Consider the following 24,998-nt stretch of genomic DNA (forward strand, 5'->3'; position numbering starts at 1 on the left):
CTTCATCTGGAAGGGATCCAATAACAAAGGGATCCACCTTGTCAATTGGAAAACAGTCACTAGGCCAAAGTCTATTGGTGGTTTAGGGGTTCGCTCCGCAAGAGATGCAAATATTTGTCTGCTCGGGAAATTTGTTTGGGACATGGTTCAATCCACAAATAAATTATGGGTAAATCTCCTCGCTAATAAGTATTCATTCGGACCTAGCATGCTTGAGGCCAGCGTGAAAAGCAGCAGCTCACCTTCATGGTTCTCTATAATTCGAGCTAAGGACATTCTCAAACCCGGGTATACTTGGCGGGCGGGAGCGGGCACGTCCTCCTTTTGGTTCAGCAATTGGAGCTCTCATGGCTACCTTGGTTCCTTGGTCCCTATCATTGACATCCATGATATCCATCTCACTATCAAAGAGGTATTCACATCCGTTGGCCAACATACCAATGTCCTTTACACCAATCTTCCTCAAGGCATGGCTGAAACGATCAACAACTCAAACATGAGATTCAATGCTAATATTGAGGATGCCCTCATCTGGAATCACAACAAGAATGGTGTTTACACTACTAAAAGCGGATATTCTTGGCTCTGCTCCCTTTCGGAAACGTCTAGTAATGATACTGCTTGGTCTTGGATTTGGCAACTGAAGGTTCCCGAAAAATACAAGTTCCTAATTTGGTTTGCCTATCACAACGCAGCTCCTACCCTATCGCTGCTACACCACAGAAATATGGCTCCTGCAGCTACTTGTTCGCGCTGTGGGGAGGATGATGAAAGTTTCTTACACTGTGTCCGTGACTGCAAACACTCTGCAGCCATCTGGCATAAAATGGGTTTTAACAGCGATGCCTTCTTCTCTACGAATTGTGTGCAGCACTGGATTAGGACTTTTTCTTCTGGCCCGCGCTCCATCAACTTCCTCGCCGGTCTATGGTGGTCTTGGAGGCACCGCAACTTGATGTGCATCAGCAATGAAACTTGGCCTTTAACTAGGATCAGCTACCGTATCAACGATTCTGTCAACGTCATCGAGTCAAGTTTCAAGAGGAGCAATGTCATCCCTCCCGATCGCATGGTAAAATGGAATCAAAATAACAATCATTGTCACATCCTTAATGTGGACGGGAGTTGTCTCGGAACACCAATCCGTGCTGGGTTCGGAGGTATCATTTGAAACAATGTTGGTGCCTACCTCTCTGGCTTCTCTGGCTTCATTCCGGAATCGACAGACATTCTGTTAGCTGAACTCAATGCCCTTCATCAAGGCTTACTCATGGCTGCTGCAATGGGAATAGAGGAGCTGGCTTGCTACTCGGACTCCCTTCTCTCCATCAATCTCATTACAAAAAGAGTTTCAAACTATCATGTGTACGCTGTCTTAATACAAGACATAAAAGATCTCTTATCTGTGCATAATTTTTCCGTTCATCATTGTCTCCGTGAAGGAAACCAATGCGCGGATTACTTGGCTAAGTTGGGAGCTTCATCAAATGAAGAGTGCTTATTTCATGCCACCCCACCTAAAGAGCTTATGGATTTAATTCGCCTTGATGCTATAGGAACTCTATTTCCTAGAGCATAGTTTTTTGTCTCTTTTCTTCCTGTTTTTCTTTGTTTTTAGCTTTGTTACCAAAAAAAAAATCACCATGTTTTGTATGAAGATTTTGAACAAAATAATGTTGCATAGGGTTGTTTTGAATTTAAACAATTTTATATGCATTTATAGGTAATTAATGATAATGATTATGTATTTAGATTAATAGATTATAATTTATCTATTTTATAAGACAAATGTAATTTTCATATTACGATTGTTTTATACATGAACTCTATCAATTGAGATTACAAAGTCAATATTTTATTGTTGAGCTCATACATGTTAGACGATTAAAAGGTTATAATATGTTTCAACTATTATTAATGATTTTATTGTAAAAAAATAAATGTTACTAATTATGTTTGATTTAAGAGGAATATTAAAATTAATATAATATGTGAGTGAGCATAGCTTGATTAATAGGGACATTGTATTATGCGCTTGAACTCACTTATTCTCTTTAAAGGTGAAATTATGTTCACTAGACTATTTAAAAAAAAATATTAACTATACCGACTTTTAAATTAAATTAAGCATTGATGCTTTTTATTGTCCTTTCAATGTTAACACACAAATAACAAATGCAAGTACGAGCACTTAGATATCAAATAGGAGATAGAAACATGCAATACAAAAACTATAATATTCTACCAATTAAAAGCCATTTCATCTCTAATTGAAGGACTGCTGGTAGGTTAATTAGTGGCTGTAGATTCCTTTCACTCTACTAATGTTATAATCATTTTTGAATGAATTTATGTTTTCCCTTCAAAAGAAAAAATTACGTTGAACCAAAGAAAAACCGAAAAATCCAAGAAATCTAATAATACCATCAAATAATAAATTACAAAACTATTTTAAATAAGTGGAGTTATATAAAAATAAGTTAAGTTTAAGTATATTTAAATTAGATAAAATAAAATGAATAAACCTGGGCGGACCTCTATATAGCGTCTGTCCGTCTATGTATATATATTTGACAACATCAAAACCAACAACCGACCTTAGCTCAGTTGGTAGAGCGGAGGACTGTAGTTGGAATACCATGCTGAAATCCTTAGGTCACTGGTTCGAATCCGGTAGGTCGGATTTTTTTGTTTTAATTTTTTGTACCATTAACAACCATATTAATTACGGAAACTATTTTATTTGTAAGCACGTCCAGATATTAAAATGGAATATTATGAGTATCAACAACAACAACCCACATTCAGCATTTTCCAATACATTGATTCATAACCAGGAAACTGGTAAGTGTTCAAATAGATGTATCCATAATAATACTGCAGAAAAAAAGTTATTCTAATTCTCAGACTTAAGCTTTCTATTCAAACTTGTAACCATTGCTATGGTTTTCTTGCTTAGACCCTGTGAAGGGATGAATGAGGAAGGAATTCAAATTCTTGTACATTTCTTTAGGTTTCTCTGCGTTTATTGCATGCCCTGCATCTTCAATTACCACTAGCTGTGCCTTCTCTCCCACATGTCTACACAAGATTGCAAATATTGAAATTCAAAATAAACAGGTAAAATGCAAAACATAATCAAATTAACAAATCTGAATAGTGAACTTAAAAAATAAAAAATTAAATTACCGTTTCAATCTGTGGGCTAATTCCAATGGGAATACACGGTCATGTTCTCCCCATATAATTTGCATAGGCTGCTTCATTAAAAAGGTTATTGGAATAATGCAAATGTGACCAAATTAACTCAAAATAGAAATTTAGTTGCTAAAACAAACCTGTGTAATCTTAGGTAGATTAGACAAATTTCTATCCTTATGTAGTGCTTGGATTAGTTCTTTCCTCTCCTGGCGGTACTCTATACACATCACCTACAAGGGTAGCACAACTAATCAGATCTAAATGTTACAAATTAAATGGGATAACACAACTAATCATCTACTAAACAAAACAACTTACTTCAATGAAATCATTAAGAAACCAATTAGGCAAGGTTTTAACAGGCTTAAAAAAAGTGAGCTTCACCAACTCCTTCATCATTTCCGGCGTCAGCGGCAACAAAACATCAACAGCCTCATCAACACTTTTCACTTGAAACATCCCATCATCCATATCCCTATCTTCCAAACAAACACCAGCACAAATCACCACCGCTTTCTCCACCTTCTCCGGAAACATTGCCGCCATACTATACCCCACAAACCCACCATAACTCAAACCAACCACCATCATCCCCCTCACCCCATGACCCTCCAGCACACGCATAACACACTTTGCTTGAAACTGCTCCGATCTTTCAGGTCTGGTCGTGTAAGAATCTCCAAAGAAAAGCAAGTCTGGTACGTAAACATTGAAGTGGTGTGTGAGCTCAGGAATGAAAGAGTTCCATTGCCACATTGCGTTGGCTCCGATTCCATGGATGAGAATAAGAGAAGGTTTGTGTTTTTGAGCTGTTTTGGGAACCCAACAATGCATTACTGTTCCGTCGCCGAGATCGGTGGTGGTTGATTTTAGGCCGGATTTAGAGAAGGAGTAACGGAACCACCAGTTACACAATGTTGTGAAGCTGAACCATCTGCTACTACCCATTTCAGATTGATGAAGATTGCAGAGTGGTGGATATATGATTGATTGAGTTGGCAAAGAGTGTGACAAAAGAAGATGATGAGGATATATTAGAATATGATAAAAATAGGAAAAAGATAGGTACACACCCTTTTTTATACACCTCCCATGTACACCTCATGTGTTATGGATATTTTAGTAATTTCATATCACATCCTCACCCCTTTTCATCTCTTCTTTCAATATTTTTGGCACATGTCACAAATATGTGTGGGTGTAAAAGGGTGTATGTCATCTATGGTGGTTTATGGATAACAGCTCTAAAAATATGATGACTGTATAGTTTTGTTTTGGATTTAATTGCATCGAGTTATTTGGTGTAATTGGAATATACTTTGTAGAATCCGTTCTTTAGTTAGATTTTATGGCATGTCATGATTTTTTTTTTCTTTTGGGAAAGACTGTTTTAATTAGTTTCTCATAAAATAACAAGGAGTATTTTTTTATTTTAGGAAAAATAACAATGAGTATTTAAGAGATGTCCACATTTATTTTTTGCTCGTAACAAATGGGTTTGAAATAATTTTTATTATTTTTTATTAAGTTTTTAAAATAAAACTTTTTAAGAAAAAATCACTTTTTTTTAATGTATAACAAACTGCTCTTAATTTAAAATACTAAGCTGAAATAAATCCGAAACATCTCATTCAGCACTGTGTTTAGTGCATCAAAACTTTACTCTTCTTTATATATACTACTGGAACTGCATTTTTGACTTTCAAATAGACAAAATCTTGATTAGTTAGCTATAAAGTTCTTTCAAGAAAAAAGATTGAGAAAGACAGATTTATTTAAGACCAACCCAATCTGTTGCCGGTAGAAATCAAATACCTAATCCAAAAAGGCCGGCGCCACTTTGGGAGTATAAATTTAATTAATTTGTTTTGTTATTTTTTTATTTATTTAAAGTGGTATGTTAAAACTTAAACGTATGTAATGGTGAATTTTTATTGGATTAAATATGTTTTTGGTCTCTATAAATATACCAAATTTTCGTTTTAGTCTCTTTAAAATTTTCCTTCAACTCTTAGTCCCTATAAAATTTTCAATCACTACTTTTAATCCCTATTTTTAAGTTAATTTTTGTATTTTTTAATAAAATTGTGCAGAAATGTGTAAAATATTGTAAAAAATATTCCCCAAAAAATTAGAATTTTTTAACAGAACATAAATTAATTATTAATTTTTAATCGTCAAAAATATAAAAATTAATATTAAATTTATGTTTTGTTAAAAAATTTTAATTTTCTTTGGATGAGTTTCTTATAATATTATGAATTTTTCTGCAAAAGTATGTATTCTACATATAATTTTACTTTAAAAGATGGACCAAAAGTGAAGATGGAAAATTTTTGAGGAACTAAAAATTGAAGAAATTTTTCAGAGGAACTAAAACAAAAAGTTGGTATATTTTTATGGATCAAGAACATATTTAACCCATTTTCATCTAACCGTAAAACAAGAAAATTTTAGCATAGTATAATTTGCGCTACGGATTATTCTAGGAGAGATTCCATGACGCATAGCACACATAGTTTTCTCCTTTTTTTTTTCTTTCTCTTCTTTCTTTTCGGTTACATAGTTTTCTTCCACTGTTCAATGTTCATAATAGCACCGTCCACTGGAACTTGAAATTCACCACCAATAGTATCAAAACTTGGGATCTGTTAAAAAAAAAGACATTGACTCACGTTTTATATACATGTTCCAAAAAAGTTAAATCTCTCTCAGAAGTCATATGTGCACGTTAACCGTCAATCAGCTCTCAATTAACAGAAATAGTAGCAAAAATAACAAAAATAACATACATTAGGATATTTGAGGTTAGAACCCCGACACCCCAATTATTCAATCGGTGAATTTCTAGCCTCTTATTATTTGAAAACAAATCAAAAAGATAAATGTTTAAAATGAATTAAAAAAATTTTTGAGAGAAAAAAATAAATTAAAAATGTAAAACATAATTACAGTTTTGATCTCTCTATTTTGATGTGATTATGATTTTGGTCACACAGTTTTGATCCCACAACATTGAATCAGACACAAAATTATATGAATGGTCACTTTTTAATGATGTGGGTTAATCTATGTGTAAAACGAATATACATATCATTACATATTATTTTAGTAATTTAAAAAATCAAAACCTGAAATTAAAATAAATGAAATGAATTAACTTCAAAAAAAAGGCAAAAAATCAATTTGGGGATTGTATGAACCTTAAACCCCAAATCTTCTTCTTCATCTCCTATACCTCAATTACTTCAACATTTACACACTCTTTTTTTCAATTCATTTTACAATGTCATCATCAATTCATTTTACAACTTCATCTTCTTTAGGTAACACCATCAACTCCATCATTTCAACATGAACACAATTCGCGATTACAAAATAGAAGAAGAACACGGTTCAATTGGAACATGATTCAACAATAGAGGAACACGATTGTAGTTTAAGAAATATAGACGATTTTGTTCAAAGAAGTACTATAATAAGTAGGGCTGATAATGAACTGAACCAACTCGAATATAGTTCGTAATTCGATTCGATAATTGGTCCATTGAACTTGGTTCATGAATCAAATGAGCCGAACTTGAGCTGAAAATTAAGTTCGTTAATTAAATGAGCTAAACTTGAATTATAGATTGTTCGATTCGTTAGGTTCATGAGATGACTAGATTATATATATATTAGTTTTAGAAACTTTTATATTTTTTTACATGAATTAAATATATAAAAAAAATCCCTAAAAAAAAAATGTATAAAAAAAAGAACATAATTGTTGTCACGTATCTCCAAAGGAACGTTTTAAAAAAAGATATATTAGGAAGTAGGAACGTTTCTTCTTCTCCGGGTCTGTTTGGTTAACCCTAAAAAAGAGCTTTTAGCTTATAGCTTATAAGCTCGTTTGACCAAAAAAGCTCTGTTTGGTAACACTTTTTCACCATGAGCTTATAGCTTATTTCACAAGCTTATAAGCTATTCCAAGTAGCGTTTGAGTTTATAGCTTATAGCTTCTCACTTTTTCTTCCAATTTTACCCTTATTATTTCATTTAAATTGTATTTTTATCCATTATAATTTTTATAATAAGCTACTATCCCTTTATTCCAATTTTTGTATATATATCAGCTGGCCTTTTTTTTTTTTTTGAAAAAATATATACCTTCGTTTTTTTTTTACGAAACAAAATACTATTATTCTATTTGTGTTACTTTTTTTTTTTGAGGTAAGTGTTATTTTTTTTTATTCTCTGTTATTAGTATTACTCTATTAGTGCTACCTTTTTTTTTGTTTTTGAGGTAAATGTTATTTTTTTTATAAAGTAGAAACACTTAAATGATAATAAATACAAGATAAAATTTTAGTGAATAAAATTTAATTTAATTTATAATACATAGGATATATTAAATTAATAAATTTAAAGTATTTTTTTAAAGAAAAATTAGTTTACAAAATTACAAATACTTAAATTAATGATATAATTTTTATTATGAATTAAGAATACCCTTTATGTCATTTTACATTTATCAGCCAGTTGAACCGCTATTTTTACCAAACACTTTAGTTAGCTTATCAGCTAAAAGCTATCATCTATCCGCTATTTTTACCAAACAGAGCCGGACATCTCCATTTATTTTCTCCATTTATTTTTACATGTATCTTCCTTATTCCATTTTCCAATTCCACCAAAACATAAAACGTTTCTTCTTCTTCTGCTCCGGCCATAGGCAAGTTCAGCAAGGGGCAAGGCTCAATCAAAAGAGAAGGTCACTCTTCTCCTCTTCTCTAGAGGTATTTGCTTCTGATCAATTTTGTGCTCATTTGTTTCTTTGTTCTTCTACTGACTTTTGAGTGATTTATAGTAAAATTTGGGTTGATTTGTTTAAGGATTCTTGTAGTTTATCTTTTTTAATCTATGTTTTGGATTCCAATTGTAGACCTGTAGTGTTTAACATAGAAAAAATAAATTAACTTTTTTTTATAAATTTTTTTGGACGAGTTGAGCAAACGAACTAAACCTAACGAGCCGAATCGAACTGTTCGTGAACTTTAAACGAGCTGAACTCGAGCTGAAAAAATAGTTCGTGTCGAACTCGAGCCGAGTTTCGAGCCGAACCAATTCTTATCGAGTCGAGCCGAGTTCAGACAGGTTCGGTTCGACTCGACTCATTTCCAGCCCTAGTAATAAGGTTTTCTCATCGGAAAATGGCGAATCTAGCCATTTTACTTATATAAAATATAAATTAAAGTAACACAAAAAACACTAATTAGCTATTGTTATAATGAAAGTTATTTAATAAAAGAAAATTGAATTCAACGTCACTTCAAAGAGTCAAATTCGTGCTGATAAAAAAATAAACAGTCGAGTTCCTCTATAATCAATTTTTTAATATATTTTCAATGTAAACAAATAATCATTTGAAATAAACTTGTTGTTCGTTTTATTTTTGACTTTTTTCTTTACATTTTTCACCTTGTGTTCGTGAATCGCTGCTAAAAAGCAAGTGAACTATGCCCACTGTAAAAGAAAAGGCAGTTTAAACCTCTCAACCTTACGAGTTAGGGGCAAAGGTTATGTTCCCTAGGTTCCTCTTTTTCCCTTGACTTCATGTTTTTACGTCTTTTTTGTGGATTCCTATTGAATTGTCATCTTTCCCGCCTTCCTTGCGGTTTCTTGGCTCAAGATACTATGATTTCCCTAGTAGTCTGATTGCTTTTTTCTCTCAAGCGAAGTGCTTCTTGGGACAAAAGGGCAGAAGGTAAGGTAGCTCGTGCTTCTCGTCCTGGTCTTCTCGAAAGGTAGCCGAGTTACTTCGGGTGAGAAGGGAGAGAGAGAGAGAAACCGTAAGATGAAAAGTTTCGCCTTTAACTCCTTTACTTATTGATGTCGCTGATCCACCATTAATAATTAAGTTCTCTTTGTAATTACTTAAGATACCAAAAGTGTCAAAATAAAACAAAATAAATTTATCAAACACGTGCTAATCTTTTGAAGATCTTTGATGGTAAATTGGCTAAAGAGAAAAAGAAAACCCCAAAAACAGAGAAAAAAGAGCGAGGCTGCAACACCGGTCGTGAGTTGGACAAAAAACTGGTCTTTAAGCTTTGTGGTATAGCCTCCTACACAATGAATTTATGATCATTGGTCGAACCTAATTTTACCAAAAAGTTTGCACTAAATTACCCTCTGTAAGAGAATGAGAAATTATAACATCCCACATTAACTTCAATAAATCCTTGATACTAGCTATAACTGCAACATATAACAGTGGAAAAAATTGTGATCCTTGAAAATCAGATTAAGCACAATTTTGAGTAGCAAATTATACGATTGTAGCCACTATTTATAGTAATCTTCACACCATGGATTGCCATTAGATCAACAAAATTGTTATTAGAAATCCCAAGGAAGCCATTAAACCCAATAATCCAAATGATATTCCCCTTTTCGAATCAAACTCTCCAAACACAGCTCTGCCCAGATCACCAAAACAATTGCCTTATACATTTAGGATGAATTCATCACACTTTTATAATTTATAGGATGCCAAGAAACTCATGCATAATGTTTTGGAAACGAGATCAAACTAGAGAAACAAATAGAGAAGAGGGTTGCAAGTTTTTTTTTATCTCAATATGACATGTAAAATAAGGATTTGTTTATTATTCACGCAAACAATGTTTCTAGCCCTCCAATTCCACCACAAACTCGAAAGGAATAAACCAAAATTTAGAGATTTAAAAAGAATTAAAATTTTGGTCCTTACCTCATCGTTTGTTTATCGTAAAAAAATTGTCAATTCAGATTTTTTTTTAAACTTTAACACTCAAATCTAATGTTGAAGATCAAAGTCACCAACAAATTTTAAAATCACAAACTATTTTATGTTTCTTTTGAATCAAAAACCATTATAATAATAAACAGGTGCATACCCAACAACCAAAATGTCTGTTTATCCATTAACATATTTAGTGGCCTAAGCATCAAATATACTAGTTATTTATAGTGCAAAAATAGGAAAGAAGAAAAAAAGATATTAAATAATGTATAGAAAGTAGTTAGAAACAGTATTTTGACCTTAAAAGAAAAGAGAAATACAACACCATTTTCACAAGTACTACCAATACCATGAAAGAAGGGACAAAAGCTTCTGTTTCAGATTTGCTGTACGTAAGTTTCGGCTATGTTTTTTCTTCTATAAGCTGTATGTGTTGTACTATTTATTTACTGTTGTTTTCCCGTCAATATTCAATCATGTTTATTCAACTGTCCTCTTCACTTCCACACCGAACCACCCTTTTTATTTTTTTATTTTTTTTATTTTTACCAACAAAAACTGCCAAACTAAAACTAACTTTAACTGTTTACTTCAAAATAATATTTCATTTTTGTCTTCTTAATGATTCAATTATGAATTTTGTTTCTTCTCTTCAACCCTTTATAATTATATGAAAAGAAAAATACCATTTTATTAAATTAATTATTCTTATTGCAGCTTAATTAAAGGGTTGGTTCATTCTTATGCACTGCTGTAATGAAGATTATTGATATGCTGCTAATTGATTATGATTATGCATATTCCGGAAGTGGTTGATGTTTGTGGAAATGAACTTGCTGTTTCTTCTATTGTTACTTTTGGTTTGTGTGTGTTCTTTTGCACTTCCTCAGCTTGATTTACAAGGTACCATCTTATCTTCTTATGTTAATTGCAATTTTGATTTATTTCAATTTCATTATCTCTATAAGGTTCTGGATTTCAGTTTAACAGTAGTAAATCGAGACTTCTTTCGCAATTTGATTCAATAATTTTGTTTATTTTTTATTTCTGATTCTCTGTAGTCTTTTGTTATTTTGCTTCTCAACTAGTTAATTTCCTCTTTATTAATTAAAGTGATACTAATGGTCATTTTACAACGTCCTTGGGAGGATTTGAACTCTGTACCGTAAAGTTACAAGACTAAGCTCTTACCACTGGTGTAGGGAAATATATTGATAAGAGTGTTTTCTAATAGAATCTGATGATGACCTGTTTTCATATTTTTACTAGATTGCAGTAGAAAATGGTGTGATTTTAAACATATCTGCTCTTTTGATTTGGTTGATGCTGAAAGTGAGTTTTGAATCTCAGACTAATGTTTATAAACTTCATGTTTATTACAGAAGATGCACTATATGCATTGAAGTTATCTCTGAATGCTTCACCCAACCAGCTTACTAACTGGAACAAAAATCAAGTAAACCCTTGTACTTGGTCCAATGTTTACTGCGACCAGAACAGCAATGTTGTTCAAGTGTAAGGGTTTTTTCTTATTGCAATCTTCAACAATTGTGTTTTTAGTTATTTGATCTGGAAAAGATGCTAAAAAAGTCATTACCTTATTTATGCTTGAAGATTTGTGTCTGTGGCTGTAAAATTATATAAATTACTTCATTGCAGTTCGCTAGCATTTATGGGATTCGCTGGATCCTTGACACCTAGAATAGGAGCTCTAAAAAGTCTTACAACTCTGTAAGTATATATCAAGTACCCACAGTGTAGTTCCTAGTCTTGTCATTCTCAGTATTTTGGATTATAGTATTGTTATGATGCGATTGGATGAAACCATATGGATACTTTTGATTGTTATTTTTATTTGCTTATTTAGGATGTACATGTTTTCTGTGAAATATATTATCTTCTATGCGTCTGATGAACTAGAAGAGTACTGGGGTTCGTGTACATAAAATTTGGTTACTTCTGAAAAATCATCCAATTCCCTTTGGTGAATTTTATGATTTTAACTCTTCTCTTATTTGTCACAAGTTCGTTCTTGCTCACATTTTCCATCTTTTGTGTTGGTTTTTGAGGTGTGATTCACGTTTTTGTCTCGTTAGTATCTGTTTTGGGGGAAAATCTTACACAGGCACACCCGCGCGCACGCGCACACACACAAAGAAGCAAGACTTATAAGTGTGATCATTAATTAACATTGTACATTTATCATGCAGTTCTTTACAGGGGAATAACATCATTGGAGACATACCAAAAGAATTTGGAAATCTTACAAGCTTAGTGAGATTGGATCTGGAAAACAACAAATTAACCGGTGAAATACCATCTTCCCTTGGTAATCTTAAAAAGCTTCAATTCTTGTAAGTATGATAGTCTATTTCTAGGTTTTACAGATATATGACGAGTTAGCATCTATCATCCTTGTGTAATGCTTAAAAGTGGCTAATTTTGGTCCTGCAACTAGGACATTAAGTCAAAATAATCTTAACGGGACAATTCCAGAATCACTTGGCAGTCTCCCAAACTTGATCAACATGTATGTGAACTACTTTTCGATGCTTTTGTTTTTCTACTTATTAGTACATTTTATTATCATTTTACCATCTAATGTATTGTTCAAACTTCTCTTTTGTAGTCTGATAGATTCAAATGAACTTAACGGACAGATTCCAGAGCAGTTATTCAACGTTCCTAAGTTCAAGTACGTATGGTAAATTAGGATAATATTGAATATTTAAAGCTCCTATTAATGACTTTCTATCCCTGACCTGCATACATAACTTCATAATCTTATATAACAATTACTGTTACAAACATAATCAAATAGTGGTTTATGATTCTAATGGTCTTCCCGAGTTCCCTTTTTTTTGTCTTCATTTGAAAGATTTGTAAACATTGCAGATTCAGTTTCAACTTTTAACAAACTAAGTTTGTAATTGGAGTCCCGTAGATTGAGTTCTTTCCACATACTTTTTGAAAATTATCATGGTAGGAGATTTTTCTCACTTGAAAACACATGAAAAAATGTTAAGTATTAACAAAAACAAACTGATCACCATAAAAAGCTTCGAGTCTATCCAGAGTTGCTGCTATTTGTAATTCTTGTTACATGCTCACCGCCCTATGAAACCTTAAAAGTTGAGACATGGACATAGCATTTTCTGGCCAACATTTTCTGCTTTAAATTGATTAAATAGGAGAAAAGGTTGCCGAAGATATAACTCAACCAAAAAGGACTTTTTTTCCATCTCTAGTTGGAAGGCTGTTGTTAGCGACAGGATTTTATATTATAACGAGTTCACAACAAATCCGAGTGACAGCGATCAACAAAATGTAGGCTTATATTCTAAGTCAATATGTAGAAATAGAAGTTTAAGGCGTAAATCTCTTTTGACAAATGCTATCCAGTGTCCAGCGCCCTTAGTGTTACCAATGCATTGAACATTGTATTTTCTAATAAAAACTTCCCACTCCTTAATTTCCTAACCAATGCCTTAAGAGCACGCATTATCAGGACCCTGCCCTTTTTTACAACTGCTTTTTTGTTGTCGGAGTCCTTGGATAGAAGTAGAACATCAAACTAGGACTCGTGCGATCTTTTCATTTTTCATTATTTAGATTACATATGTCCCAGTCTAACTTTGTTTCACTACGTTTCTTATTGCAGTTTCACTGGAAATAAGTTGAATTGTGGTGCGAGTTATCAGCATCTTTGCACATCTGATAATGCAAATCAAGGTTACATTTCCCCCCTAATCCCCCACCTCCTCCCACACAACAGGTAGAAAACTAACTTTCCTTCACTTGGCAGGTTCATCACACAAACCAAAAGTAGGCCTCATTGTTGGAACAGTTGTAGGTTCAATTCTTATTCTTTTTCTTGGTAGCCTGCTGTTTTTCTGGTGCAAAGGGCACAGGCGTGATGTTTTTGTAGATGTTGCAGGTTTGTGTTCCATTTTTAGACTGTGCAATGTTTTTGTAGATTGTTAGTTGTAGCATTTGAAATTCTTAATCTGTTAACCCTGCATATATATGCATTCTATCCCAAGCTGATCCAATACTCTAAACTCATGAACTATTACGATCATTTAAGACATTATCGACCACATTTTAGATTGATTCATATGACTGGTGTATTTTTTAGCTCGTTATGGATAAATAATTTACTGGAAATGCATTTTTTTCTACTTGAGAAAGTCCTCTTATCCACCATGTTGGTCAAGATCATCAGGCTGCAGTACCATGTTGTAGTATTGTTTTTATTGACTATGCATTGTTCTTCTACTATCTTGCCCTACTGTTATTATTATCAATATGTTTTCATTAGTATTTCTTTTAAGGTTTTGCAAGCATATTCTTTAAGGACATTGATTAATGAATCAAGAATTAGAAAGTGGTTATTGAAAAGTTGATAAGTATTTTCTGTTACTGTATGTTAAGAGACTTGGTTAGTTACTAGGAATTCAGGTAATTGGTCAGGTAGTGGGTGGGTTAGAGAGATAGTTAAGGGAAATAAGGCATGTTTCCTATAAATAGAGAGGAGTGCTTGCAGAGAGGATTGTCTTATCATTCAGAAAGAGTAGAGGGCCTTTTAGGCGATTTGAAGAGTCTAGAGTCACTCCAATATGCTAGGGGAAGTTTACAATCTCTCCTTTCCCTCAGTTCGTAATAATACCAGTTGGTTTTTATCAAAATTACAAAGGTTGAATGCATCTCATTTTTTATTTCTTATTTAGTGCCCTTAAAAAACTCATTAGCATTTATTTACCTTTCATTCCCTGACACCTTGTGGCTCACTAGATTCGATGACTACAAATTTAAATACACCTGCCGGCCCCTCAAATTCCTTGAAAAGTTTCATGTCCTATGAAGATGGAATGTGATGATTAGAGAATATACTTAATATGTTTTGTGATGCTTTGCACGGTGAGAAATTATTAAAATAGAAGTTCTATAAGTCGACAACTATAATGTAAACATATTTTAAGAAGTAATACTATTTTGTGACAAGTGACAACGAGGGGAAATATGATTGGACATTTGTATAGAACTAATTGACAAGTGACAATGTCACTGAACTCTTAAAATAATACTATAATATTTATTTTATTAAAAGAAGTATTAAAAATAAAAGAAAATTAGGCCAGCACCAGGGCAAGGATAAGGTATCCTTAAGGGCCTGTTCGGGAGTTTAGGAGGGGAGGGCTTGGGAAAAAAGGAGGGAGGAAGTGGAAAAAATAGAGGACTTTTGAGAGACGAGGGCTTTGGAGGTTTTATTTTTCTTTATAATACAAAATCCCCATAATTTTGGGGAACTCAAAATTATTGAAGGAGGGTTTTGGAGGGTTTAGATAAATTCTTCAAACCTAATCTATGTTTGTTATAATATTCTTAAAATTAAGAAAATGTTAATTATAAGTCTTCTTTTATCATTCTCTACAAACTCATTTTATTAAAAAAGATGGAAGATTTTTCTGTCTCTCTAATCCCCTCCCTCTAAAGCACTCCCCTCCAATCTCCCAAACAGACCCTAAGAGTTAAAAAGGATTGAAACAGCATAAAAGGGAATTCAGGAAACAAGGAAGCTTGTAATGCTAGTTTATGAAAATTATTATAACTATGATTAATGTGAACTATCTATTTAGTTTCTTCTTTTCTTTGAAACTTCTCTTGTATCACAATATTTTTTCATTCTTGGCTCTAGGTGAAGTTGATCGGCGAATTACACTTGGTCAAATAAAAAGTTTTTCCTGGAGAGAACTACAGGTAGCTACAGACAACTTCAGTGAGAAGAATGTTTTAGGACAGGGAGGCTTTGGTAAGGTTTATAAAGGTGTTTTAGTTGATGGGACAAAAATTGCTGTCAAAAGGCTAACTGATTATGAAAGTCCTGGGGGTGATCAAGCTTTCCAGCGCGAAGTTGAAATGATAAGCGTAGCTGTCCATAGGAACCTGTTACGGCTCATTGGGTTTTGCACTACTCCAACCGAACGCCTCTTAGTATATCCCTTCATGCAGAACTTAAGTGTTGCCTCTCGACTAAGAGGTATTTAGTTACAACATATATATGCATACTGGTCTGCTTATTATCAAAATTGATTTTCTGTAAAAGAAAGCGACTATTATATTTTATTTCATAATTGGGTTGGAGAGGTCATTAATAATATAGTTAAATAGATACATGGCCTAGTATCTATTTTATTTCAGTTATGTAATTATTTTAACATTTCCCCAAGTTTTTAAAGGTTTAATCTGACATTTTGGGTAGCTTGGATCTGTATATTTTCTATATGTTTAGTTGTTTACTTGTAAATTTGGCATATTTTCCGGTAATGTTTGACCATGGTGAATAATGATCCAGAGCTCAAACCTGGGGAATCCATTTTGAATTGGGATACAAGAAAACGAGTTGCTATTGGAACAGCCCGTGGCCTTGAATATCTTCATGAACAATGCGATCCTAAAATTATTCATAGGGATGTAAAGGCAGCCAATATTTTACTAGATGGAGATTTTGAAGCAGTCGTTGGTGACTTTGGTTTGGCAAAATTGGTTGATGTTCGAAGGACTAATGTGACGACTCAAATTCGTGGGACAATGGGTCATATAGCTCCCGAATACCTGTCTACTGGAAAACCTTCAGAAAAGACAGATGTTTTTAGTTATGGGATTATGCTTTTGGAGCTTGTTACAGGTCAACGTGCAATTGACTTTTCACGTTTGGAAGATGAAGATGATGTGTTATTGCTTGACCATGTGAGACAACATCATTTTAGTAATTATGAGTTCATGATCTCCTTGTTTGCTCCTCTTTGTGCCTTTCTTGTTGTTTCTCATTTGTACGAACATGCTTGGAACTTGTGCTTATGCATTCCTATTTTTGATGATGTTCACTTTGACATGTTAATGATTTAAGCACGGAGTAGAGGCTGCAATGAGCAAGTAGAGACTTACATGATTATAACTTCACCTCTGCATGCTTATCAATTTAGTTATAAGCTGAAGTATGCTCCGTTTATGATCATGCCATTTTAAAGAATACATGTTTTGCAATAAGCCGTGTTCATGATCATGACAAATACACGATTTTGCAATAAGCTAATGTGTGATCTGTTTATAATCATGACATTTTAAAGAATACATATGCTTTTGCTACTGAATACTTTTACCTAGAACTTGTTGATGAGCAGAAGGTGGTTAGTTTTTGTAAAGAGACCCGCTTTCGCCTAAGCTGTGTGTTATTTAGTCAATTGACAAGATTCAGTAAATACTTATCGATTACTGTTTTTCTATATTTGTGTTTTATTTAGGTGAAGAAGCTACAAAGGGATAAAAGATTGGATGCTATTGTTGATAGCAACCTTAATAAAAACTACAACATAGAAGAAGTTGAAATGATAGTACAAGTTGCATTACTGTGCACACAAGCAACACCAGAGGATCGTCCGGCAATGTCAGAGGTTGTAAGAATGTTGGAGGGAGAAGGGCTGTCCGAAAGGTGGGAAGAATGGCAGCACGTGGAGGTTACTCGTAGACAAGACTCCGAGAGACTGCAAAGAAGATTTGCGTGGGGAGATGATTCAATTCATAACCAAGATGCGATCGAGTTGTCTGGTGGACGATGAGAGTTGGGAACCATAAAATTATATCATCATTTTTTTAGTGTTGCGTCACAAATATCCCCTTTCAACCTGTTTAATTTATTCCGAGGAAAAATGTAGGGTTAGTAATCTTCATATGTTCCGATGATTTTCTTTCTTTTTTTCAATAGTTGGAAAAATGTTAAGACAGACCATACCAGATTGGATCCATGGATGGATCAATAGTATACTCAAGATAGATGATTTTAAGAAATTTACTGGCCGGTCTCCTAAACTTGTAAAATTTAAATTGCTACCTTAGCAACATTTATATTTATACACCAAAACAAGTAATGGTTCATGTTTAGGGAAATTCTACCATACAAAAAATGTTTAGGCAACTATAGATAAAGCAATTCACGGATGTTTCATGGGCATATTCCATGTCGTATTTAAAAACAAATGTGAAACAATGTCTTCTTTTTTGTTGAGGGAAAATGTGAGACAATATCACTATTTAGTGATTTTTTCGGTCCTCATTGTATATGAATTGCATATTTGACGGTCAAGGCTTATGTAGACCATATTTTTTTTTATCTATGTGGACATGCTAAGTTGGATTTTAATTAAAAAAAAAAAAAAACTGATCATTTTTCCATTAAGTGAAGTCGGAAAAAAAAAAAAACCACAAACCAATTAATAATTCATTTCACTTTCCCTCACTTTAAATTATGAGTGGTATGTCCTCGTGAGCTTAGCTCAGTTGGTATGGACAATGCATAAATTATGTAAGATTCGGGGTTCAAACCCCGACGGCAAAAAAAATAAAAAATTATGAGTTGTATTTAATCAATTATATTAAAAAAAAAAATAAGGTTGAAACAATTTATTAGTTTTTATAGTTGTTATCTTATTAAGGATGGTTTGATTATGAGGGGAGTTTCAGGGATTATCCATATTGGGTCAAGAGCAACAAACACATCTGAGTTGAACATCATATTTTAACCCAAAATCTTACGACAATGGATTTATAAATCTTTTCACTTATATATTGTTCAATTTTGACTTTTCCAAACAACATGCAACTTCCAACTCACTTACTATACAATAATCTTTTCCTTCAAGTTTGAGTCTATTCTATTCTTCTAAATACACTCCTCTCAAACATAAGATTTTTTTCATCCACATACATTTGTATTTGCACTGCAGTTGATTCCCTTCAACGGGACACGTTGTCTGAACAACCTTGGCAAAAAGACTTATGATACAAAGAGTCAGTCGAACCCTTCGTTGAACCTCAAGCTTTGATACCACTGTTGGATGATAAGGGGAGCTCGGGGAATTGTCATATTGGACCAAAAACAACCATACAAGCGAGTTGGACACCACATATTAACTAAAAGAATATTGCTCTTTAAGCACATGCAATTTCTCATATGAACCTTGATTTGCCGAAAATACCCATGCTAGTTCCTAATTCAGGTTCGAATGGGATCATGAGTTAGGACTCATTCGCTCATGTTTGGGACTCACAAACCGACCAGTGTTTAACAAATATCTTGCACAACTCACTTGGACTACACTTCTCTATCACAGCCTAATTACCTCACAAACCGATCAATGTTTAACTTATATCTGACACAAATCACTTGGACTACGATTCTCTATCACACCCTACTTACCTAGTACATCCATTCCTCCAAAAGTTTTTTTTTTTTTTTTTTTTGATATAAACTGTGTCCCAAATCATCAAAGAAAGGCTGTTGAAAAATTTCTACACTATTTGACCTCAAGAAACTAGTATTACTTTTAACTAGAACGCCGACCCGTGCATCGCACGGGTCTTTTAGAATTAAAAATTGTAGTATATTTTGAACAATCGATATTTAGTTTTTTTTAATGAGAATAATTTTTTTTTAATAAAGAAGTAATATATATAGTTTGTTATTAACATATGAAACTATACCATTTTTTTTATTAACCATCTGGTTCAGAGAGAAAAGGAGATATGGTAATTTGGAGTTTGGTCGAAAAGTAAGTAAAGTTTGACCAAAAATTATCCTCCTAGAATCAAACTCAAGTTCTCTTAAACAATTCATTATTTATGGAATTCATTAACCATTTAAAACCAATTGTTTTATTTATGAAACACTATATATAACATTTACGTTTGCAATGAGAATATAAAATATATAGAGGTGGAAGACAATACATTAGAAGAATTGCCTTTAAAAAAAAAGATTGATAAAGAAGACTCATTTACCATGCTCATTTACAACACAATCTCAAACATCTTAGTGTTCCACTATCATCAATTGGTGTGACTTATATTCCCTTTTCTCTTCTTTTTCCACTTGACTTGGTTGATGGAGTATTCACAACTTTCAAACAATCCTATACAAAAAGATAAAATTAAAATTAAAACAAACTTTGAATTTCCTTTGTGATAGTTACACATAGATAAACCTATCGTCTATTTTGACCAAATTCAATTTTATAGGACCTTCTTAGATTTATATACATGATATACGTGACTTAGCATTTTCTTCATTAAAAATGGACCACAACTAACTGAAAAATAGACAACAATTAACCATTATCCCAAACAAAGCACTGCAAAAACAAACTAATTTTCTTTATAAGAAGTGTTAAATCTCATAATTTTCTTTATCGTATTCATTTTGCAGCAAAGCATCCAAACTTGAGAGCTTCCACTATATACTGCAAGAGATAAAGCAATGACATATAATGACATTCAAGTAGTAATTTAGTAGGTTGGTTCAATTCCTTGAGCATAATTTCATGCTCAAAAGAAGAGTATATTATAGTATGACAGTAGGTTGGTTCAATTCCTTTGGTTCAAAACAAACTCTAAATTTCAACTATTCAATTCCTAATTATAGTTATTATGCTTGAGAGTATAGTAAGACCAGAGACAATAATACATTCACTTGTCTAGCATGAGGAACCATTGTTCTCAATGTTTCAGTGTCTACACATCCTCCCTGAAACTACACCAAATAACAAACAAAAAGTTACTAATACTTTAAATTGCTTACAAAAACAGCCATCATGGATTAACATTAAAAAAAAACATCAATAAAAACAAACACTAATTTAGCGTGTCCTTGTGTCTCTAAGAACATAACACAATTTCTCAAACCATTAACACACAAATGACCAACTATTTTTCGTAAATTTGATCAAGCTGATTGCACAAAAAAAGCAAGAACAAAATAGATCAATTACCATAGATTTACCACTTTCCGGATCTTATCGCCCAAGTTAGATAAATACTATCATTGGTTCGTGCTAATACGCGCGAGACAATGGGAATAATAAGAGACATTAATTTACCACTCTGCTTTGAGCAATTACAGAGACTGATACAAAATTGGGGGGAAAATGGCTGCACCGTTCAAGATATACACGAAGAGTAATCTGCTACTGTTAAATAATATGTCTGAAACTCCTAAACATCTTTGCAAAAATCTACTGCTCTGAACGAAAACAATTTCTAGAAGTAAAATCAAGAGAAAAACTAATATATCAGATACATCTAGATACAGTAGTTTATCACCTCAACAATTGACATAAATCCCATCATACAATAGCTGCAACAGTAGACTGAAGTCCAGATAACAATGACATCCGAACACATGTGAGAACACCGCGTAGCTAAATTGATTTTTGCGCCATAAGAGAAACCAAATGGGGAAATTCTGTAGAAAACAACGACATTCGACCTTTGTTCTTCATGGATTAATGGCCTAAAAATTGAAAATAAAGACAAACTTTAATGATTAAAAATCTTCGAAAATACATATCCAACAAACAACTGAAGAAAAAATGTAATTAAAGTTTCAACAATTGACATCGACATATCACAAACAACACACATAGCTTCAAATTATTATAAATCACTAAAAAAACAAATCAAAATCAAAATTTTAAGAGGAAACCTAAAAAATTATGAAGCTAAAACATTGAGGAAAGTAAAAGAAGAAGGACTGCGTATATAGAAACAGAAACTGTGAAAGAGAGAGAACAGAAGAAGAGCGCTGGCCTTCTTTACCTATCCTCCTCCTAGCATGCGTTTCTACACGACACTTCAACCCACCACCACCATCAGCTTTGTTCTTTTCTATCTGCGGCCGTTGACGAATTCAAAATACAATTCATAACCTGTGTTTTGATCGTACTTTATAAAAATTCGTTGGAAACAAACTTTGTTGCTATCCACCAATTGACCACTAATAGGCATGTTGGAAATAGAAAAATGAGGGTGGACGCTATTAAATGTCATGCCATAATCCCTATACGCATCAGACATCAATTGTTGTGGCAGGGAATTTAAAAATTGAACTTAGAAAGATGAGTAGGAAAAGCATTAATTAAAATTAAATGTTTGGGTGATGGAGGGAAAATATTAGGTTAAAACTAGGGTGAACATATAGCTTGACCAAACAAGCTTTAGTAAGAAAGATAATTTGTTGTTGTTTTTTGGTGGATATTTTTGGAACCTGGTCTGACAAACATATCAGGAGTTAAGAACCAATCCTTGGATCATTTTTTAAATTTTGATCTTGTCAACCCCAGTTTTTTTATTCCTTCACTGGTGTTGCATTATTTGATGTTTTTTTTTTTTTTTTTTTTTTTTTTTTTATAATTTTTTTCTTCTTCTTATGGTTGGTTATTTATTTATTTATTGTTATGTTTGAACATCTGATTGATAATTTTGTCGAGTCAAAATCAAATATTGTTGAGTCTTCTAATGAATTCAAACAATCTATTGTTGAAGTTTCCATCGGGTTGAAATCAAATATTGTCAAAAGCTTTGGTTAATTTGAAACCATATGTTGATTTTAAAGATGACAATGTTGTTGCTCCTGATGTTTCAAAACTTTGTGACAATGAAGTAGATATGATACATTACTTTTTCACATAAGAGAAATGAAAAATTAGAGGTGATATTACTAATTGGGTTTGTTCAAAGACCAAATTTACCTTAATTTTAGAGAAATCTCATCATGGTGGTGAACGAAAGAAAGGGGTGGCACTTCGGTGCCTTTAGTTCATTTTAGATGAGAGAGAAGGTTGGATGAATGATTAAAATAAATTATTTAGATGAGAGAGAGAATGAATGGTTTAGAGAGAGATATCAAAGGTACCGAAGTGCTACCCTAAAGAAAGTCATCAATGTTAGTGTTGGATTGTAAAAAGAGTGGTGCGTATGAAGAAACCAAGGACAAGGAAATATGAATGTCTATTTAGGTTGTATGGTTATTTGTCAAAATTTAATGAGTGGTGATTGGGAATTGTTAACGGAATACACAATTATCCGATAGACCCAAGTTAGAAGGTCACATTCTTATCAGAAGATTAACTGAGAATGACAAGGGGAACATAAGAATATGCTGGCCTAATTTTTTTTTAATATATGTCTCCATTGGATCTACATTTCATTTCTTTCATTTCATTTTTTCCTAATATTTTTTTTTTATCTATATATCTCAAGTGAATTAAGTTGAAGTATGTCTGATATGTTCCTTCTAAAAAAAAAAGTCTGATATGTTAGATATCAATCAATTAGTAGAACTAAATAAACACTCCAAAACAACATTCGGAAGAAAAAGGTATCTATACAGATTGAGAAAAGGACACAACGCATTGGTACATAAATACAAGTTTGTACTACAAGTTTGGCAGAGGTGAATGAAAACAACTTTCGAAAAATAATTAATAGACGAATAAAAACAAAGTCCAACGAAAAGATAGCAAGTAAACACGGGTTATTCAATGTGTGGAGGGCGACCTGCATGAATGTGAAAGTTTTATTTATAGTATTTTTTTCTGCATGAATGTGAAAATCGAAACGAAGGTGATTCTCTAGTAGAATATCAATGTCATTGTAGCTAGCTTCTTGATCTATATAAACAAGCATATTGTGTGAAATTAATTTCAAGAGCCATAACAAATATGATTTTCTACCCTCCCCCTCTGTTCTTTCTTTTTCTCTTATCATATATATCAATGTTGAGTGAACAACAAATTCAAGTTCTGTTCTCAAAATAAAAAAGGCTGTCACATTTGAGTCTATGTGTATGACAAGGTGAACTTATCAATGTTCAATGTTGGACGATGTTTCCATGTCGTGCACATAACTCAATGGTTATATCCTTGTCTTGTTACCCAGTGTTTTGTTATCATTTGTCTGGATTTTTTTTTTATTTTTAAATTAGTTTGTTTTTGGGTATATTTTTAGGTTACTTTCTATGCTTCACATTGCAATAGGTTTGAGATTGTTATGATTATAAAAACTGCATGCAAACACTTGAAGGACACAAACATAACGTAAACCATGAATTGAATCTTGTTTTATTGTTAATAACTTAATTATTTTAAAATTTTCTGTTTTGTATTGAAGTCTAAATCCATGACCATGAGCTTGGAACCGACTTGAAGTCTGATGAACAGTGTAGCGTAGTGTGTTGTTGCTGGAAGGCAGATTCAGTTGTTTTCCTTGAACATATTAAGAGGGGTTATAATATCAAGAAATATGCTTGAGGAAAAGCTGCGTCTGAATTACGAGTTTGGTCACTCATATCTTGCAATTTGATATTGTTAATCTATACTATAAAAAAAAACTTATCACTTTCAACACTTTTGGTTCTTATTATTATATATGTCTTTAAACTAGTCTAAGGTAAAAATAATTATTCTATATTATGAGGATATTGTTTTATTTTTTATAATTACAGATAAGATGTATGTGTTACTACCGACTTCACCGATTGGAAAACCAATTCTACAAAAAAAATAAAATAGAAATGATGACTTAGAAGATGGATCGGTGCATTTAGCTATTAACTGATAACAAAAGTATGTCCATAATAGACAAAAGTGACCCTTATATTTTTATATCCAACCGGGGCAAAAGTTTTAAAGTTGCTACAACATTTATTGTTCTTATGTTATTTTACTATTACATGTCATCAAATTTTAATCTAATTCTTTCCAAAAATGATTAGGACGTGCTTATAAGACTGATATCATTAAGGAAAAGTCAATCAACTACACCATATTTTCCTCAAATTAAGATATTATTATTTAATAGTTTAGTTTATACTGATGGACATATGGCTCCAGAAACGGTTAACATATTTTAATGTGCCCCATTCCTTCCCCTTCCCATCTTTTGTTTTCTTCAATTTTGAGGCAATCTTTTACAGAAGGAAATGAACGGAGAACATGACGAGGAAGGATAAACTGGTGTAGTTTTGTACAATGGACATGGGTTTCCAACATCAGCCATGTTCCTGGAAATCTTTTGTCCCAGTAAATTGATGAACACTTTTTTCACATGCTCTCATCATTAACCATGGGAGGGTGGCTAGGGAAGGAATGCAAAGCAAGACCACAGAAGAACATAAAATTGAGAATTTGTTGAAAGA

The 24,998-nt window shown here is 32.8% G+C and overlaps 2 protein-coding genes, 1 long non-coding RNA gene and 1 other non-coding gene across 5 annotated transcripts; 2 read left to right on the forward strand and 2 right to left on the reverse strand.

Annotated features, from left to right (window-relative positions):
* Window positions 1-2,592: 2,592 nt before the first annotated feature.
* TRNAY-GUA (transfer RNA tyrosine (anticodon GUA)) lies at window positions 2,593-2,683 on the forward strand. Its single transcript is given in 2 exon segments — window positions 2,593-2,629; window positions 2,648-2,683. It is a non-coding gene; the product is annotated as a tRNA-Tyr (tRNA).
* Window positions 2,684-2,760: 77 nt separating this feature from the next.
* LOC11434376 (monoacylglycerol lipase ABHD6) lies at window positions 2,761-4,247 on the reverse strand. Its single transcript, XM_003601889.4, has 4 exons — window positions 3,520-4,247; window positions 3,339-3,431; window positions 3,190-3,257; window positions 2,761-3,081 (listed from the first exon to the last, which is right to left on the reverse strand). The coding sequence occupies exons 1-4, from the start codon at window positions 4,147-4,149 to the stop codon at window positions 2,919-2,921; spliced, it is 954 nt and encodes a 317-aa protein (XP_003601937.1). The 5' UTR covers window positions 4,150-4,247; the 3' UTR covers window positions 2,761-2,918.
* Window positions 4,248-10,214: 5,967 nt separating this feature from the next.
* Window positions 10,215-17,917, forward strand: LOC11414788 (probable LRR receptor-like serine/threonine-protein kinase At5g10290). 2 transcript variants are annotated; one of them, XM_013605805.3, is made up of 12 exons: window positions 10,215-10,358; window positions 10,688-10,873; window positions 11,353-11,485; window positions 11,630-11,701; window positions 12,181-12,324; window positions 12,429-12,500; window positions 12,600-12,665; window positions 13,632-13,702; window positions 13,776-13,907; window positions 15,669-16,010; window positions 16,326-16,720; window positions 17,275-17,917. In XM_013605805.3, exons 2-12 carry the CDS (start codon window positions 10,786-10,788, stop codon window positions 17,587-17,589), a joined length of 1,830 nt encoding a protein of 609 aa, XP_013461259.2. In that variant the 5' UTR covers window positions 10,215-10,358; window positions 10,688-10,785; the 3' UTR covers window positions 17,590-17,917. The 2 variants fall into 2 exon arrangements, with proteins under 2 accessions (XP_013461259.2, XP_013461260.1); XM_013605806.3 differs by having other exon boundaries at window positions 10,252-10,362.
* Window positions 17,918-19,659: 1,742 nt separating this feature from the next.
* On the reverse strand, window positions 19,660-22,044 carry LOC11414789 (uncharacterized). Its single transcript, XR_005645250.1, has 2 exons — window positions 21,620-22,044; window positions 19,660-21,314 (listed from the first exon to the last, which is right to left on the reverse strand). It is a non-coding gene; the product is annotated as an uncharacterized lncRNA (long non-coding RNA).
* Window positions 22,045-24,998: the final 2,954 nt, after the last annotated feature.

The sequence above is a fragment of the Medicago truncatula genome, chromosome 3 (assembly GCF_003473485.1).
Source record: "Medicago truncatula cultivar Jemalong A17 chromosome 3, MtrunA17r5.0-ANR, whole genome shotgun sequence".
Taxonomy (NCBI): domain Eukaryota; kingdom Viridiplantae; phylum Streptophyta; class Magnoliopsida; order Fabales; family Fabaceae; genus Medicago; species Medicago truncatula.